The sequence below is a fragment of the Stomoxys calcitrans genome, chromosome 5 (assembly GCF_963082655.1).
Source record: "Stomoxys calcitrans chromosome 5, idStoCalc2.1, whole genome shotgun sequence".
Classification (NCBI taxonomy): Eukaryota; Metazoa; Arthropoda; class Insecta; order Diptera; family Muscidae; genus Stomoxys; species Stomoxys calcitrans.
This window is the reverse complement of record NC_081556.1, coordinates 155,338,425-155,358,588: the sequence shown is the minus strand read 5'-3', so window position 1 is coordinate 155,358,588 and position 20,164 is coordinate 155,338,425. Positions and strand designations below refer to the sequence as shown.

The window sequence follows — 20,164 nt, the reverse complement described above, 5'->3', positions numbered from 1 at the left end:
ATTTTTTAACTTTTTTAAACAACAACAGACAAAATAACTGCTAAAATCATATATAGGCTTTAAAGCAAAAACTTGCGCCTAAAATTGGGAAATATGTATACAAGGCTTTAATTGTTGTTGAGTGATTCAAAAATTTCCATTCAAAAGTTAAAGATTTTTATTTTAATGTCAGCAGACAGCTGATATCAACAGACAAATTTCTTTGGGCGTGGTGTGAAAGAAAGCCGACAGACTTTGTTTGACATGCCGCTTATCGTTGTTGTAGTTGTTATTGGAATTATTATTATGGTAGCTCCCTATTTCATTAATGAATTTGAATTGATTGACCATTAATTGATGCTAACTGAATGTTGCGTAACACATCTACCAAATGATAAAGACATTGCCCAATGTGTATGAAAATGAGTGAGTGAGTGAATGAATGCATGATTGACAAAGGCTGAAGGACGGACAAATGGGTGGAGAGTGTAGTGTTTCACGCAATACCAGTGACATTGAATTTATTCGTATTTCACTACAAAGTGGTGTAACATGGAAATATGATAAGCAAGGACATGTAAAGAACATTTTCAGCCAAGAAATAATGAAATATGTCTAGACTCTAGACACAGAATGGAATTTCTCATGTCTTTTAACACTGTACCCACAGTTTCTTAATAGAATGTTCATGGGCAAATTTGCATTTACATTAACGCTATGTAATATAAAGAATAATTACAAGATATGAAAGCGGCGGTCAAAATAGAAAACACATACATCGTAAGATTATTGCAAACAATGGGATATATATTGTACTAGCCGAACCGGGCGCTGCGCCTTATTTAACTGTCTAATATGTTTTAGGGTGGGGACACTTCGCCCTAAATGCGGATATCGAATTCGTGCCATTGTAGCCTATGACGCTGAACGCGTTCGAATCCTGGCGAGAACATCAGACAAAGCGGTGTTTATCCCCTCCTAATGTTGGCGACATTTGCGAGGTACAATGCCTTGTATGGTCATTTAAAAAATTTTCCCTAAATTTTCGCACTGCGGGACGCCGTTCGGACTCGGCTATAAAAAAGTACCCTTATCATTGAGTTTAAACTTGAATCGGAAAGCACTCATTGATGTGTGATAATTTGCCCCTTCTCGGTTCCTGGTGGTAATGTTCCCATTAGGGGAGGGATGGCACCTCAGACATTTTGACCCAAATATGCATATCAAATTCGTTCTTTATTCCCAATGGAAATGAAGTTCAGTTTAGGGGGTGCTTTAGGGCGTACCCCAAACACTTGGCTCGAAAATTGGATATCAAATTCGTTTTCTACTCTTAAATACCTTTTTTTTGAGTCCCATATTGTCATAATGGGTCCAATAACCCATTTGACGTATCTTTAGGTGAAAAAGCGCCACCTAGACTTGAACGCAAATGTTACTATCATATTCGTAATCTACTCTCTAATACCTTTCATTTGAGTCGCATATAGCCATGGTCGGCTAATATGCCCATTTGGGGGTATTTAAGGTTGGGCGACCTCCCATTACTTGGACCTAATGTTATATGCCATATTTGTAATATACTGCCTAGTACTTTTCATTTGAGTCCCATATTGACATGAACTTCGAATATATCTGTTTAGACGAGTTTTGGGGTTGGGGGTCCGCTGGGTACTTGGACCCAAATTTTAATACCTTATTCGTTTTCTGGTCTCCAATACCTTTTATTTGATACCCTTATTGTGCCTATCGGATCACTTTCGAATATGGGGCGTTTTTGGGTTTAGGGGGGGGTCCGCCTCTACCCCGATATCTAAAAATTATATAGCCTATGTTTCCTTCCAGAAAAACGCACAGAATCTATGAAAATTTTAAGAAAATCTGTTTAGCCAAGTATCATATAGTCATAATGGGTCTAATGGGGTTTTTGAGGGTTGGTGTGACCCTCTATACTTCGATCTGATTTTGTATGCCTGATTCGAAGTCTACTCCCGAATACCTTTCATTTAAGCCCCATATTGAAATGAATGTCTAATATGTCTGTTTGGGGGAGTTTTGGGGTGGGGGCAGCCCGATGGGTACTTAGACCAAAATTTTAATCCCATATTCGTATTCATTTGAAAGCTATTTTGTCCCGATCGGTCCACTTTTGATTTTGGGTTGTGTTTTTGGCATAAGAGGTAGGGTTCGTCCCCCATTCGACACCAAAAAAATTATAGCCTATGTTTCCTTCCAGACCAACCTACACAATATGCGAAAATTTCAAGAAAATCGGGTTTGCCGTTTTTCAGTCTATACGGAACGAATAAACCGAGTCCCATATATTCGTGAATGGCTAATGTGCCCATTTTGGGCTTTTTTGTGGGGGTGGGGTGACCCTCTATACTTCGAGATAAATTGGTTGCCAGATTCGTTATCTACTCCCGCATACTTTCCATTTGATACCCATATTGTCCCGATCGGTCCACTTTAGATTTTGGGTGGTGTTATTGAGGTAGCGGTGGAGATCTTCGCCCCCTTCCGTTATCAATAAATTATAAAGCCTATTTCTAACTCCTGGCCAAATTCGTAATCTACTCCCGAATACCTTTAATTTGAGTCCCATATTGTCATGATCGTCAAATAAATCTATTTTAAAGGTTTTGGGGCTGGGGCGGCCCCCCTGGTACTTTTATTATGAAATTCGTACTCTACTCCTGAATACCTTCCATTTGAATGGCATATTGTCCCGATCGGTCCACTTTTATTTTTGGATAGTACTTTTAGGGTGAGGGGGAGGGTCCGCCCCCCTCCCGATATCACAAAATTATATAGCCTATGTTTCTTTCCAGACCAACCTACACAATCTGTAAAAATTTCAAGGTAATCGGTTTAGCCGTTTTTGAGTCCATACGGAACATACAAACAAACCGACAAACAAACAAACATACAAACTCTTTGTGTACACTTGATTTAGAGAACAAACCTAATGAGAGAAATTCCGGACCAAGTATGGGTGCAGCATACAACCATAGCACCTTCCAAACGATAATGTAGATCGATCGGAAGACATTTTAGGATGTATCGAGATCCACTGGGCCAGCTAGTAGCTCTCGTAAAACTGACCCTCTAATTAAACTTCTTGAGTTCTAAGAAGACGCAGATCTTATTTGGGATGTCAAATTATAGTAGACTCGTCTACATCCATGCTGAAAGTGGTTAAGATTGGGTCATATATTGATAAAGCTTCTTCATAAACTGGTCATCCGTCTCGATCTAAAAGACCTCAGATATTTGTCAGTCCGAAGGCGAGAATCTTAGACGTCGGCAATTATTTTCGGCTTTCTCTCTTTACCGACGTAGCGCTTCATCTACCTAATGTTGTTGACAGCGTGGGCTCTGTGCCAATTCTCGTCTTGGTAATCCTGAAGGAAAAGGGCGTTGCGCACTATGTATCCAAAGACATGAACTCCCATGTTTTTGATTTTTGCCAAATTAGTCATCGTGCTTTATTTCAGGTCCATTACTTGGAGAGTTTCCTTGTCTTTCTTCTTTCTGTGGGAGATTTTCCATTTTTCCTAGCTATCATATCGAAGACCTCTATCATGGTTACAGAATGAACATAAATGCTGACCCATCTCTAAAAGTTGACAGTCGCCTTTGTGAGCAGGATGATGTCCATTATACTCACTAAGGGCGTGTGGCTATTTCCAATTAGCCTTCTAAGGGTCTCGATTCATCCCGCCGATGCAAATATCAAGAACCATTCGAACTCGGCTATAAAAAGGAGGCCCCTTATCATTGAGCTTAAAACTTGAATCGGACTGCACTCATTGATATGTGAGAAGTTTGTCCCTGTTCCTTAGTGGAATGTCCATGGGCAAAATTTGCAATTTTACTTTGAAGCGGAGAGTATTATTTCGGTGATTTCGCCGCATTCTTTCCCTTAGCACAACAAAGAAGTAGATATAGTTTCAGGTACAACCACAAGCATCTTAAAACTTGGAGGTGTTGCTTAGCCATTTCAATTTCTTAAATTTTCTACATTGTGTCCCAGACAGTTTATTGGATTTAATAGAGAAATTTGCAATATTGCCTATCATCTCGAACCTATGCATTCGATTTCGGTGATCTAATTTTTTTTTTTTGAGTTGTTGAGATCACCATCTTTGTTTGTCTGACCCTGCCTATAGTTTTGGCCTAGAGACTAGTTGTGCTCTTGTAGCACTACGACCAACTACAGGTGCCAAGGCATATACGAATTTGACCCATGATCACTGGATGTGGGCGACTTCTGTCAAAAGGTGTGCACTTAAGTCGTGAGTTGTCATAAAATGCGTGAGTAGTGTGATTCGTGAGATCCAAATCCAATATCGAGACCGTGCATGAGCGTGAGTGAGTGAAATCATACTCACAACACTAATCAAGACTTATGAGATACGCTCGAGATCCTTACTAGAAAAACACGACTGGCAAGAAACTCACGAAATAATGAAAATCACAAATTTTTTCATGCGTCTCAAATGTTGTGAGTTGTATGTCCTCGAGAGGGCTCGAGTAAAATTTTTGTCTCGTAAGCTTGCGTGAAAGTGAGTCGACATAATAAAGTCGTCCACGAGCGTGCGAGAGGGGAAAAACACTCACGAGCACATCCCTACTTCAGACTTGTGGTCAAAAATCTGTGGTCGCCGGCACTTGAATTATTAGTTCCTGTATCGTAACATTATTTTCTTTTTTCTTGACATTTCATTTTGGGTAATCTGCCAATTTCGGTGTGTGAGGGACAAGCTAGTTCCCCGGAGTTGACTGTTTCCATTTCCGACAAGAATTAGTCTAGGCAGAGATTAAGAAGCCGGTTCAACTTGTATCCGTCACATTAGGAGATTGACAACATTCAGATATTGTTACTTCAAAATTGTACAGCTGTTCAATGGTAAAGCATAGCCGAATCTATGAATGCCAAGGTCTGGTTTCCAGATAATCCATAAATGTTGTGAATTTAACATATCCTAGGGAGGAGTCAATTGTTTTCCCCTAGGTAAACTAAACCAGTAATTTCAACGGATTCAATATACAGATGATTTAGTGTCATTTAAAATCCCAATCAAATATGTGAATCAATAAATAACTAAAAAATGCAACGATCCATAAAATCGAATCCCAAAATTTAAAAATATAGGATTTAATTGTAAATGTTTTAAATATTTTTAAAGAACACATTTCTCCCTTTTTATTACAGATTGTGTAATTGTCAGTTATATAGAAGAGAATGAAAGAAATTAAAGATGAAACGGCCGATGAATTCCAGTCGCTGCGAAATGGAGCCACACCTCAAGTGGTTAGCGGCATGGATAGGCCTTACAAGGCCAAGCCCTTGGGAGAACAAACAAGAGCTTTGAGACGTCAGGGCATTATGGTGATATTTGGAAATTTAGGTGTAATGTCTACAGGCTTGGGTCTGGGATTGCCGACAATTACAAATGGTCCCATGAAAGATACCACAGCACCAGTATACTTAACAGATTCGCAGTTTTCATGGTTTGGTAAGTTGGCCAAGGGAAATACGAAAATGGATGGCTTTTTAAATGGCTAATGTTTCTTACATTTACAGCATCTTTGAATTTATTTGCTGCTCCATTTGGTGGCCTTCTATCGGGCTTGCTGTTGGATAAACTTGGACGTAAAAACACCATGTATGTCCTAAACGTATTGGGACTGATATCATGGATTCTTATGGCCTTTACCAGTCAAGCAACTCAAGATTCCATGTTTATACAGTTAATGGTATCGAGATTTTTCATAGGTGAGTTGTAAATATCATAGATCCCTTCCTTTTATGTGCTGTAACAGTAAACATTTCCACCCTACAGGTGTTGCCAGTGGTCTAGCCAGTGCTCCTGTGGGAGTTTATTCAGCCGAAATAAGCACTCCAAAAATTCGTGGTCGTTTAATTTTGGGGACCTCAATATCGGTGGCAGCAGGCATAACCATGATCTATATTTTGGGATATTTTATACGGGACGATTGGCATTTGATAGCCATGATCTGCTGTGCTTTTCAAATAATAGCCTTGATATGTGTCATACCAATGCCGGAGTCTCCAAATTGGCTAATCTCAAAGTCACGTCTGCCAGAGGCCAGACAATCGCTTAACTATTTCAGGGGTTTGGAAAAGAAACGTGAGTTGGTCATATATCAACATCTTTTTGTTAGTGGTTTTACTAAAATATTTTGTTTTTATTTCAGCTGTCATCACACATCCCGAGGTGTTGGCCGAATTCAATATTCTCCAGAAGAATATACAACTGGGCGTAGGAGAGAAGAAACCACCATTTGTGAAGTCTTTAAGACTCCCCGAGGTCTATAAGCCACTGCTCATACTCATGGGACTCTTTACATTCCAACAAGTGACCGGCATATTTGTCATCATTGTCTATGCTGTGCAAATTGCCATGGAAGCTGGTGTTACCATTGACCCCTTCATGTGCGCCATCATGATTGGTGTGGCCCGTGTGATCACCACCTGTCCCTTGGGTTATGTACTCGAAAAATGGGGCCGTCGTCGTTCAGGCCTTATATCAGCTTTGGGTATGGGCGTTTGCATGGCTTTACTGGCTCTACACAAGCATCTCAAGGTCATCCCATATTTGCCTGTCATTGCCATTGTCTCATTCATCATTCTGAGTACTTTGGGTCTCTACACCCTGCCCTTCTTTATGATATCCGAAGTATTTCCACAAAATGTCCGAGGACCTGCCTCGGGTTTAACGGTGGCCTATGGCACCTTCGTCTCGTTCATCTGCACCAAAACATATCCCTCCATGAAGGATGCCATAGGCGGCGAGTATTGCTATATGGTCTATGGTTTGCTTTCTTTCTTGGGAGCGGCATTCATATATGCCTTCTTGCCTGAAACTCGAGGACGTACCCTGCTGGAAATCGAGGAACAATTCAGAAGTGGGAAATCTAAACGGCCAGTAGATCCTGTGGAAATGCAAGAAATAATGGTGAAATAGAAAAAAAGCCAGCAGACCTCAGAAAGATAAACGGCTTAAGATCGTTGACACAGGTGTTTTTGCCCAGTCAAATAGCATTTAGAAATCAATAACGGACCTCAAGCACACCAACACTCCCACATACATATATACGCAACGCCCCAATCCATAAATTATTTAAATTTTATTTATGGTGCGGAGGGCTACTTATATTTGATATACTCGTAGCCATAATATTTGAACCTACCTAATAAGAACTCTGTGATAAGACTGGTTCTGATTCGACTTGCCCAAGTGATTTGAGAACCTTTTTCTGTTTTTAGATACAATTATCGAAATATACACTTAGAGCAATAATTTTATAACTGGATTATAGAATGCATTTGAAATAATAAAAATAAAAAATTAACTTATTTAACTAAGAAAATTTTATTATGTATCATAGGTAGTTTTTGGTATTTGAATATAGGAATAATTAAAAATTTTATTATAATTTTAAATTTACACTAGTTGATAACGGCCTGTTCCATAAGGACTTTTTACGAAGAGAAAGTTTTTGACAAAAATAAATCACCTGAATGATGTTTACCATGTTCATCTGCCCGTCTGAGACGATCTAGCCATGTCTATCCTTTCGTCTCTCCGCCCAACTGTCCGTCCGTCAGTCGAAATCACGACAGCGTTCGAAGGAATGAAGATATCAGCTTGAAATTTCGCTCACATACTTCTTATAGATTTAGGTCGTAGGGGATTTCAAATGGGCCATATTGGTTCAGTTTTGGATGTAGCTCACATATAAACCGATCTCCAGATCCGACTTCTTAAGCCCCTAGAAGCGGTCCAAATCAGCTTTTAACCTGGTATAGCTTCCATCTAATGGGATCTCCTGAAGGGTCTGTTGCGGCCGCTAGAAGTTTAAATTTCTGATTATGCTGAATGTAGTACATAAACTAAGTTCGTTTGAGTAAATTTTGGGAAAATCCACGGTGGTGGGTTCCCAAGAATTGGTCCAGCCGAGCTTAACACATTTTTACTTATTTGTCGTTTCAAATTGGCGTTTAATTTTTATAATGTAAAGGACCATCATATTAAGGACTTGTAGATACATCTTAAGCTCATAGTAGATTGAAAAGAGGGTGCGGATTCAAATCCGCTTCAAGACACTATGGATATACATCTTATCCAGTAATTGGCTTTTTGTCAGCTCTTGCATCGAAATGTATCCCCGAAGAGATCTATGTCAGCAATTGCGTGCTGCTAAAAAAATTTCAATGCCTCATAATCTTCCCCAGATGCCCTACAAACGCTGTAACATGCCACGACCATTCAGAGTCCGTAGTTCTTCTTCTCTACTTCTCACATATCAATGAGTGCTGTCCGGCTAAAGTTTTTTAAGCTCAATGATAAGAGACCTCCATTTTATAGCCGAGTCCGAACGGCGTGCCGCAGTACGACACCTTTTGGAGAAGTTTTTACATGGCTTTCATACCAAATGGTACAGTACCTCCCAAATGTCGCCAGCATTAGGAGGGGATAACCACTGGTGAATATTTTCATGATGTTCTCACCAGGCTTCGAACCCAGTCGTCCAGCGTCAAAGGCGGACATGCTAACCTCTGCGCTACGGTGGCCTCCATTACATTTTCGTCACGGGGTGGAATTTTGAGTTCCAATCTATGTGGTGTTCATTCATCGTCATCATGAGAAGCTAAGAGCTACCATACGGAGTAACTGCAATTGCAGTCGCAGGCAATCAGCGGCATCGAGTAGAGAGTCTCAGCGAGATGATGATCGATATAACAAGGCAACATATTGGCGCCTTTAAACATCAATGGCCAACACGTTTCAACGGTGGTCGGTACCGTGGACCGAAACGAGCTTACTCACCTATTGAAGCTTGACGAGGATCTTTTCCTCCAAATACAAATTTGGCTACAACAACAACTCTAAGACTGTTGATGATTGTATCGTGCTGCTTGTTATATTCATGATGGCCATTTTACTGTCCGTATAAAGTTCACGCCATTCCACACCATACCACTTGCATTCCGTGATCACCCGAATATTTAACTGCAGGACCGTATTATGGTCAGGAAGTCTGAAACCTACTTAGTCCTTGAGTCTTTTATGTAGGCTCATTCTTTCCTCGAGTTTTGATTAAGTCGTGTAGCAGGAACTTATGATGGTAATTCCATAGTTCCTTCAATCCAAGAGCGAGCCGATGATGGCAGTGCCTCGCGTTTGATCTCAATTATTATCTGTTCCGTAAACTCTTCCATTCCTATCGTCCCTTCAGGTTTCCTATCGTCTCCTTGCTTATTTCGCGATCGTATGACCTGCTTCTTATCTCTATTCATTCTCCCATTTTAATAAGTCTCATAGCCGCAGTGGATGTCCTACTGCTGTGTTGGTTATCTAGAATAGTATCCAGTGCCCTGGTAGGCGTGGTCCGCATGAACCGGTTGAAATGTCCCAATGTTGCTTTTCTCAATCGTCACCAAACTACTGAGGCGTAAGTTATAATTTATCTAATCACGCTCCTCAAGAGCCAGTGGACTACACTCGGATTCAGGCTTCATTTTGAGTCTACGTTCCATCTACATAATGTCCAACATCTGTGTCCAACATTCTCAGCACACTCTTGGATGTGGAACTTTCAGTTCGATTCCCCATTCGAGATCACTTTCAAGTATTTGAATTTGTCGAATATCGAAGCTGTTACATTGAGAAAAATTGGATCACCTTCGTTTTCTTTGTATTGTACATCTCTGTCTTATCTGGGTTTACATCTAGACCGCTAGATCTAGCCGAGTCGTACGCTATCTCTAAACCTCTTTTGCTCTTCTGTATAGCCGGTGCGGACTTCTACCCCTTAAAAGTATAATAACATCGTCTGCGTAACAGATGAGTTCAAACCCCTCCTCAGTCAGATTCCGCAGTAAGCTATTTATGGAGTTCACCCCTTGTGGTGTATACTGCATACGATTTTCTCAGTCTCTAAGACAACCCGGTACGGTCTTCACATTGTTAAAAGCCCATAAGGCTTATAGGTCTAGACATACCGTTAAAATTTACGTCTTAGACCTTCCCTTGACAATGGCTTGATGTTGGGATCTCAGCAATTCGTTGGATGTTCTACTCTTTATTTTTGTATCCACTATACGCTCTACGGGTTTGAAAAGAAAGAACGTAACGCTTATAAGTCTATAAGCATTTGGTGTCGCATAGCTTGCCTTGCCGGGTTTGGGTACAAAAACAAGTCTTGCCTCTTGCCAGGCTTGCAAGTCGTACACCGAAAGAAAAAATTCTATCGTATGTTATCAATGATACTGATAGTAAAGCAACATTGTGAATTAATAACACCTTTATTATTATCATATAACGCTTTATAACATACATATCATACGGCATTGTTTTCTTACTAATTCACTATCAATACCGTTGGTATCGATTTTTCGTTCGGTATAGGTGCGCTGTGATTTGGGTTAAAAGTTAACAAATAACTTTTATTTGAATTCTTTGTTGCTTTAATTGGGCTGCAAATTCACTCAAAAAGTGTTTGTAGATGAGGTGCTCACTATATATATATAAAGTCAAATTCGTACTCTATTTCAAAGAGGCTCTAATTTGGGTCTTGCAGTGGAGTGGTGTTTTGTTATAATTTCCAACTTCAAATAGCCCTATATATAATTGAGGTTAGGTTATGTTAAGTGATTGTGGTGAGTGCAATAAGACTCACTTCAGTATTATAGTGCATTGTGATAACACCGTTACTATTCGAACACCATTACTAAGCTATAGCTCTCTATGTTTTCGTTGGGCAAAAAAAAGTTCACAGTACCCAATTTGTCATCCGTTGACTTTCGAACTTCATATCTTTTTATATACAAAAATCCATTTGGCCAATGGCAATATGGGGTTCAAAAAAATGATATTTGACAGTAGAGCAAGATGCTGATATATTTACAGGGCTAAGTGCTTGGGCGGCCATCTCACTCCCAAAACACCCCTTAATCGGACATATTTACCGACCATGTCAATGTGGGGCTCAAGTGAAAGATATTGGAGAGTAGAGCACGAAATTGATACCCATTTTCAGAACCAACTTTCTGGGTGTCTACCCTTTCCCCAAAAGCAACCCACAAACAGCAATTATTTAATGACCGACGCAATTTGGGGTTCAAATAAAGGTATTCTGATATTTGGGGTACCGCCCCTTCCACCAAAACACCCCTCAAATAGTAAGAATTTACCGACCATGGGATTATGTGGCTCAAACGAAAGGTATTTGAGATTTAAAAACGAATTTAATAAACAATTTCGGGGCCAAGTGTTTGGGGGACGCCTCATCCCATAAACTTCCCTTAAACCGATGGCAATATGGGGTTTAAAAAATCGTTTTTGAGGTTAGAGTACGATGCTAATATTTTTTCAGGGCTAAGTTTCTGGGGGACCACCTCACCCCACAAAACATCCCGAAATTGCACATAAATATCTACCGATCTTGGCAAATGGACTCAAATGAAAGGTATATTGGGAGTAATCCGAATTGGGAAAAAACTTATTAAAGGGGTTTTACTCGTATCTGAACTCTGTAGGGTCCTTTTGGGGCATTAAAAGAATGTACAAGGTTTTTTATAAAATATGATTGTCACTTGTCTTAAAAAGAAAACGATTCTTTCCATTAATCCTCTCTGGGCAATATTCTATTGTTGTGAAAAGCTAGAAAAATATTTCTGATTTTTTCCTCAATTTAATTGTGTTTTCGCTTCATTGCGTTTGTTTTCCCTTCAATGCTAAACTTTAACAGTAAGCTATATTTGAATTCATAAACATTTTTATCAATGCTATTTTAAGGAAGGCAAAAACATTAAATGTTTACGCCAATTTTGTCAATCTTTTAAAGAAATATTGTTTAATACATGTTTAAATAGACATTAAGGGGCTTGCGGTAGTCGTTAAAGTATTCACATTATTAATTTTTTTTTTCATAAATTTTTTGATAGCTTACGGTTTGCTTTGGTCTTTAACGAAAAGATAAAATATCCCTACAAATTGTCAGGGAATACACTTAGTTTCTTACATATAGTTACACACAACTGTGTATTCGCGTTGTTTTATTTGTTTTATTCGTGGATATTATTCAATCGATGTTTAAATATTAATTTATAGCATGGATATCAAGCGATTAATTGATATACTGGAGTTTGGACATTAAATTATAGCGTGGACATTATTTAATCAATAAACCGGATACCCCACCATTAAGATTTTACTTTATAACTTGATACCCTAGCAATATTAATTTATACGTGAACATTAACCAATAAATTGTATACCCTATTTTATGGATTTAAATTTATTTACTGGATACTCCGGCATTTTGTGAGTCAATTGACTCCGCCAACAAATCAAAAAAAAAAAAAAGGAAGCAGATCAAATATGTTGCTTAGTTAGTGGCAGTCTTTTACTGAATGCAGAAATGAGAACTCGCACAAGTCATTCCATAAAGAACTGGCAAAATATTTGCTTAGTAACGGGCAATAGCAAAAAAAAAATAATAATAATAAAGAAACGCAAAACTAATTACAAACAATCTATAGTTTATTTTTCTCATTCACTACCTAATCAAACATATATAGAATATTACAAAAATTATAAAAATATTTGTTTTTAAATAAGTTCTATTTTAACAATTATTCTTTTAATAGGGAAAACAATTGTGGAATTAATATTAATTTTTAAAAAATTTAGTTTCTTAATTGCATGAATCAATTCATATTTTTCCGGTCTGGAAGTTCACATAGACCATGTACGCATTCGCATATTCCTCCTCTCTATCTTGAAACAATCTATTATTTATGATTTAATGAACTGCGTCCATAAAATACGATTGGCAACACTTTATGAACACTATTCATAAAATCCATATACAATTTTTTTTCGTGTATACAGAAAAAAAAAATATTATGACAAAAAATTTTCAATTCAAAACTTAATTGATGATAAAATCAATTTAATTAAAAAATTTGTTGAATCAAAAATTTTTTTATGGAATATTAATTTTTTTCAATTAAAGTCATGATTGAAATTTTAATTATTTTCAATTAAAAATTTAATTGATTTAATCTCAAGTTTTTTTTTTCAATCACAATCGCGATTGAAAATGTTGTAATTTTCAATTAAAAAATTAATTGATTCAATAATTTTTTAATCGAATTTTAGACAAATTTCAACTGCACAGAAAAAAATAAAAATCAGTTTCACACACGAAATTAGTTGATCGAAGTAATTTTTTAACTGTTTCAATCACGAAACTGGTAATATCAATCACAATTTTTGAAAAAGACGATTGAACAATTATTCCAATCACGAACATGATCGAAAAAATTTGGTTTCAACTAATACGTGTGCAAAACTTCATCAAAATCGGATCAGATTTAGATAAAACTCCCATATATATCTTTTATGCATTTCGATTTTAAAGGCTGTAGAAGCCACAATTTTCGTACCAATGTAGTAAAAACGTGGAAGGTTCTATTCGATATTTCAACAGGTATGCAAAATTAAAGTCTGACTAAATTTGGATATAAGTGCTATAGATTAAAAGTATTACGCCGACTCGGTAGTGTTGAGTATTATATAGTCGTCTCCGCCCGACTTTTGCCTTTCCTTACTGGTTCTTTAATTGATCCAATTAAAAAATTATTTGAAAATTTCAATAATTTTTTTAATTGAATATGCAATTTTTTTAATTGAAACATTTTTCAATTTAATTTTTCAAAAACGGTGATTGATAATATAAATTCCGTGATTAAGCAGTTTTAATTAAAAAAATATATTGGATCAATTTATTTCGTGATTGAACCCGATTTTTATTTTTTCTGTGTAGACTTCACATTAACATTCCGAGGTGCTATAAACAAAGTATTGGAAGCCACCGTAGCGCAGAGGTTAACATGTCCGCCTATGACGCTGAACGCCTGAGTTCGAATCCTAGCGAGAACATCAGAAAAAAGTTTCGGGGGTGGTTATCCCTTTCTAATGCTGTCGACATGTGTAAGGTACTATGTCATTCGAAAAAATGGTATGGCAGCCATGTTAAAACTTCTACCCAAAGAGCTGTCGCACTGCGGCACGTCGTTCGTACTCGGCTATAAAAAAGAGGACCCTTATCATTGAGATTAAACTTGAACTTGGGCAAATTTGCAATTTGCAAAAAACGGAATAAGAAATTTTTACTGAAAAAAATGACAGAAAATTTAAGAATTTTCCTTATCGTAGGATTTTAGCAATAAATACGAGCCAAAGAACGAAAACTTTAAAATAGAGATGCTGTCTTCAAAAATATAATTTTCTTACTATCGTACACGACCATCCTCTTCAAATTTCGATCGGTAAACTTTGCATCTTAACCTAAAAAAAACTGAACATTTAAAGACGCTACTACTTGTAAGGCAATTTTGCATATTTACAAGTAACTAAGGTACACTGTTGTCTTGTCCCTTTATTTTAGATTTTTTTCTTTAATAAAAAGATTCAAAGTTTTTTTAATAAAAAGATGCAAAGTTAGGGATTTATTTATATTAAATGGTAGGTAATTTAATATAAACAATCCTTAATATGAAGGAAAATATTTCTCACCAAAGAAAATGTACCGGTAAAAAGCCAATGTTCGGATTCCCATAAATGATGATTTGTAACTAGAGATAGAGAGAGAGAATATGGAAATTCGACCGCATGTATGGTATACGTGTATTTCCATAAGAGTAAAATATGAACTGACTTGTGCATGTAAGAAAGTCAATTTTGATAAAATTGAAAAAAATTACAAAAATTTCAGATTTCTTTCCCTTATTTAAGGGAAAATTATGTACTGTTCAAATGAAATCTTTTACAAAATATTATATTAGAGTTTGTTATGTTATATTAGAGTTTGATCAGATAGCGAATGCAAAATAAAATAACCTGTAGATTGTTTGTTTCACTATTGCCCAAATATTTTGTCAGCTCTTGTTGGGCTAACTGGGGCTTGTTTTCATTTCTATATTCAGCGAAATACTAACGCTACGGAGCATATCTGATCTGATTCTTAACGTAAGAGAAATTTGAACTTTGTTTTTTGCCTATAGTAATACACACACGAACTTCATTATTAAAAAAAAGGCACCACCAATCATGTGGTCTGTCTCTGCAGACAAAGTACAAAACTTGTTTTCGCATGGACAGTTTGCCCGACAAGAGAGCAAAAAAAGCTTAAAAAGGTGAAAAAGTAGGGAAAACTAAGAAAATTATTTTGAATTTTAGAAATTCTTGTATATTTTCGGAAAAATACTGGCTTGCACATCAATGTGAGAACTTGGCCATGTATTCTAAGTTCGATACATGAATAATGTGTAAAAAATAAATAATGAATGGAATTATGAAAAATTTCCTAACATTTTTGTTGTATATTATGGACATATGGACGCAAAACCTAGCCTGAATCAATTACATTTGGTTTTATTTTGATGTTGATGTATATAGGTTTGGAATGGCTGTCTATTTATTTAATATACTATTTAAGAGTAAAAAAAAAAAAATATTAATATTTTACTCTTATCAAAATACCGTCTTAATTTTCCTCCTTATAATGACTAAGCTTTTTTTTTAAATATACCGCTCTCTACCCCATAATTTTATAACGAAATTATAAAATTTCGTGACCTTATTCTTAACTGTCATAATACTTTCTATTCCTTAATACATGATTTTACTTATTTTCCATTGCTCCCGAAGCAAAACATTCAATTAAAATGATTATGCAAATATTACCCTATCACTTCTCTCTCTCTCTCTCTCTTTTGCTCCTAATCGATATTAATTACAAATCAATTAGTGATAGTGGCCAGAGACAAATGTTTGTTTCGTTTTATTAAAATTAATAATAAAATTGCGGACTGACCTCTCCAGCCAATATATAAGAGGAAAGAATGCAAACAAACAAAACTTGATGGATGGAAACGTGTGTTCTGTGAAACTGTTGTCTAAAACCTTCAGAGAAAGTAGTTCCTGTTTCTGGTTTATAAAAGTGTCGTTGGTCGTAAGCAAGCCCAGTAGCCGCGTATTGTAGAGAAATATGACGGGTATTAAAAAGTGAATATTTGTGAGATGATAGTCTGGGTATGACAGTCATAAAGATACACCTAAAAAAACACAACAACAAATGTATAGCCAATGAGTAGATTTTTTTATAGCAAAGAATATAGGATACTTGTGCACTAAATTCGCCATATGTATCACATCAATATATTCATTTTAGATCAGTTTTATTGAGAAATATTGATTTTACGGTGAAAATTGCACAACATGTTTCCGAGTGAAGGTTATAAAAATTTCAGCAAGGCTGTGCTTTATGTCTTCATACACTGAAAAAAAAAACGGTTATCACATTAATGAACAGCGATCGTTGACTTGCATTCATTAATACAACGAAAATTTACGTTTATACAAAGAAAATTTCCGTTGATATAATGAATTCAATATTAGGGGTTGTTTTTCTGAATTTCGTTAATTGTTCTATTTAAGAACTCCTATTCATTAATATTACGAAATTTTTATTTTTCATATTTTAATAAAAGAAAAAAAAGGGGAAACTCCTGACTATTGCCATAAAACACTCCTGCATGTTCCACTCAATAAAAATTTTAAACGTTTAGGCAGATCTGAAAAGGGAAATCGAGGTTTGAAAATACCATATAAAAATTTATGAAAAATGTTCATTAATATAACGATTAACCAATGAATAATAACGAATTGCAATCATTAATACAACAACTCAGTTCATTAACTGATCGATTGACATCTACATAAGGGGAAATTTTAACAAAAACACTGTCATTAATATAATAGCCAGTTTCGTTAAAGATATGAATGTGGACAGTGCATGGGAAAGTATCATTTGATCAGATCAAGTTTTTGTTTGCGTTTTCGAATGTCTTAATATTTATATAGATAATAAAAAACTTAAATTTAAATTAAAAACCAGTAAGGAAGGGCAAAGTCGGGCGGTATAATACCCTACACCTACCCTATAAGTACAATGTGGGAGCTATATCCAATTCTGAAACAAATTTGATGGATCTTGGCGGATGTTTTCAGATATGTGATTAAACAATCCTTATCAATGTTGCAGCAAATATGTTCAATATGTAGTTATGGTTGACAAATGACATATGTTCGGGTAGCTATATCCAAATTTGAACCGATTTCGAGCAAACTCAGATATTGTGGTAGTCGTTGAGGAAAACGTTGTACAAAAATTTGAGAAGATTGGTCAGTAAATGCGCTTGCAGTGGCTCTAGGAGTAAAAAACAGGATATGTATGTATATATGGCAGCTACATATAAATCTGAACCGATTTCTATGAAATTCAACAGCATTGTCGAAAGAAAATATTTCCTACCAAATTTCAAGAGAATCGCTCAACAAATGAACATTTTAGTACATTATTACTGCAAATCGGACAAACATATATATGGGAGCTACATCTAAATCTGAACCGATTTCGAGCAAACTTTATAGATATTGTTAAATTCGTCAAAAAAAGCGTTATACAAAGATTTGGGAAGATGGGTCAATAAATGCGCTTGCAGTGAAAATTGAAGTGAAAATCAGGCGATATATATACATATATGGCACCTATATCTAAATCTGAACCGATTTCTAAGAAATTCACCAGTAATGTCGAGAGTCATAAGAAAATCCTCCCTGCTTAATTTCGAGAGAATTGGTTTGCAAATAGCCATTTTATTGCATTATTACTGCAAATCGGACGAACATATATATGGCAGCTATATTTAAATCTGAGCTAAATTTTTGCAATTTCAATAAGCTTCGTCTCTTGGGCGAAAAACATTCCTATACCGAATTTGAAGACGATTGGATGAATATTGCGACCTGTAGTTTGTACACAAATTAACATGGACAGACGGACATAGCTAAATCGAATCATAAAGTGATTCTGAGTCGATCGGTATACTTATCAATGGGTTTATCTCTCTTCTTTCTGGAAGTTACCAACAAATTCACTAAGTTATAATACCTTGAACCACAGTAGTGGTTCAGGGTAGGCACGTCAACAAGCTGTCCAATATAAAATTGTATACTTTCCAATAAATAATTTAAATTTTTTATCCAAAACCAGAATTAGAGGAATTGGATATAATGATTATCACTATTTCTCAGTTCATTGACTGAAGTTCATCATTATACAAAGTATTCGCAGCTATTTTATTTGCTTGTATTATACTGAATTGGATATAATGATTATCACTATTTCTCAGTTCATTGACTGAAGTTCATCATTATACAAAGTATTCGCAGCTATTTTATTTGCTTGTATTATACTGCGTCTTCAGATTTTTTTTGGAATAGAAGTCGGAAAATTTGATTTGTGATTACAACGATTACATTTTCGTAAATTGAACAATTTCGTTCATCAATACAACAATTCTATGTAATTAGTACAAGGAATAACATTTCGTGAAACTATTTTTTTTTTAATAATTTTAATCGTTAATACCATGATCAATCGTCATTAAAACAACGAAAGTGCTTCGTAAATATAACGATTGAACTCATCATATTTATAACTGAACCTGGTTGTGAATACAATGTAAAGGGTTTCATTATATTAATGAAATAGTACGTTGGCGTAATATTAACGTCAGATTTCATTAATATAACGATTAAAATCGTTCATTGTACGAACATTTTTATGTCAGTGTAGTTTTAGGTTTACATAAAATATAAATATACACAACCCAGGCGCTCTGTGTCAGGGCTTCTGCGCCAAGGTGGTCTCCGGTTTTAGCCTTTTAGGTTTAGCCTATGGGATGAAAATATTTACCCAACAATGTGGTTATTGTGGCCAAGACGGCCTTCAGTAGCATAGTTCACTTTTTAATTGAGTCTAAGATCACAAATATTTCAAAAATATATCTCCTCATTAATATTCTAGGATTTTTCTTTTTAAAGACAAATGTTGTTTCTACAATTTTGTTCACAATGAAATTTTTTCGAGTGTAACATACCACCAACTTGCAAAAGTGTACTTTAACATGTATTAACATCTGTTAATTTATGGTATGTCATTGTTCTACTGATTGGCAGCATGTGTATTTACCTGTATGTATATACTCGTACACACATATAAAATTGTGTATGGTTTCATTAATAATATTATTTTACTTATCATATACCAAAATCATTCATAATCATTATGGTGGTCGTCATCGGATGAGCGAATGAACGCACGAATACTTGTGAGATCTTTTGCCAATTGCAATGGTGACGTATTGCATCACACGACCTAGCGACACCTGATGTAAAAGCATTGTTGCCGCGCTGTAGAATACTTCCGATTGCCGATTCTTGATTACCGATTACACATGCACATACAATCACTGTGTACTGTGTCGCCAACAATAACAACGATGTTTACGACGACGTTGGCAATAACCACAGCAACAAAACAATCGACTAGAACTGATGATGATTGTACATAAACTGTTTATTTACAAAAAAATAACTTAAAAAGAGAAAAACTCTCTTTATGGGAGGAGGGAATGGTGAATCTCTGTGGGTAACTGTTTGTAGAGCGTGTGGCGGCTGTTGTAATGAGTGAGCGTTGGAGTTTAGCCCAATTCTCCTCCTAATTGTGTTGTTCTCATGCTAACTTCTCTATTAACCAATTCTCAATTAATCAATGTTAAGGTCGCATGGGTAGTTTGTAAACTAAGTACTCACTAGCTGGTCGTAATTTATTGGCAATTGGGTTACAAATGCGTGTTTTAGTCGATTTATTGGTATGCCTTTGTTTGTGTGGCTGTAAGAATGCTCATGCTTATTATATGTACAGTAGTCTCTTTGTTCTCTTTAAGTTACAATGGTTTTGAGAGCAAATTTTCTTGGTTAATTACAATGCCTTTCAAAAGTATGTAGACAGATTGGTATTCTTATATAGTGGTACATACATGAATATGAGTAATATTATTTTATCTAAAATTAATGTTAATCATACGCAATATGGGAGGAACACGTAGCATAGCAAAGGTAATGAACTAAAAATAACCAAAACCGGGTTAAATTCAACAGGGCTGTCTTGAACCCCCTTCATTTTGGATAGCATTTCTATCAATGTGGACCATATTTGGATCCGAAATTTGGAG

General features: G+C 36.0%; 1 protein-coding gene across 1 annotated transcript in view; it reads left to right on the top strand.

The window, feature by feature from the left end:
• LOC106096126 (uncharacterized) overlaps positions 1–20,164 on the top strand; it is a 52,666-nt gene that overhangs the window by 12,092 nt on the left and 20,410 nt on the right. The window contains exons 2-5 of the mRNA XM_013263710.2: positions 5,198–5,501; positions 5,570–5,761; positions 5,829–6,137; positions 6,205–6,971. Coding sequence (XP_013119164.2) covers positions 5,228–5,501; positions 5,570–5,761; positions 5,829–6,137; positions 6,205–6,971 — 1,542 coding nt within the window. The 5' untranslated portion in view covers positions 5,198–5,227. The remainder of the gene's footprint in view (positions 1–5,197; positions 5,502–5,569; positions 5,762–5,828; positions 6,138–6,204; positions 6,972–20,164) is intronic.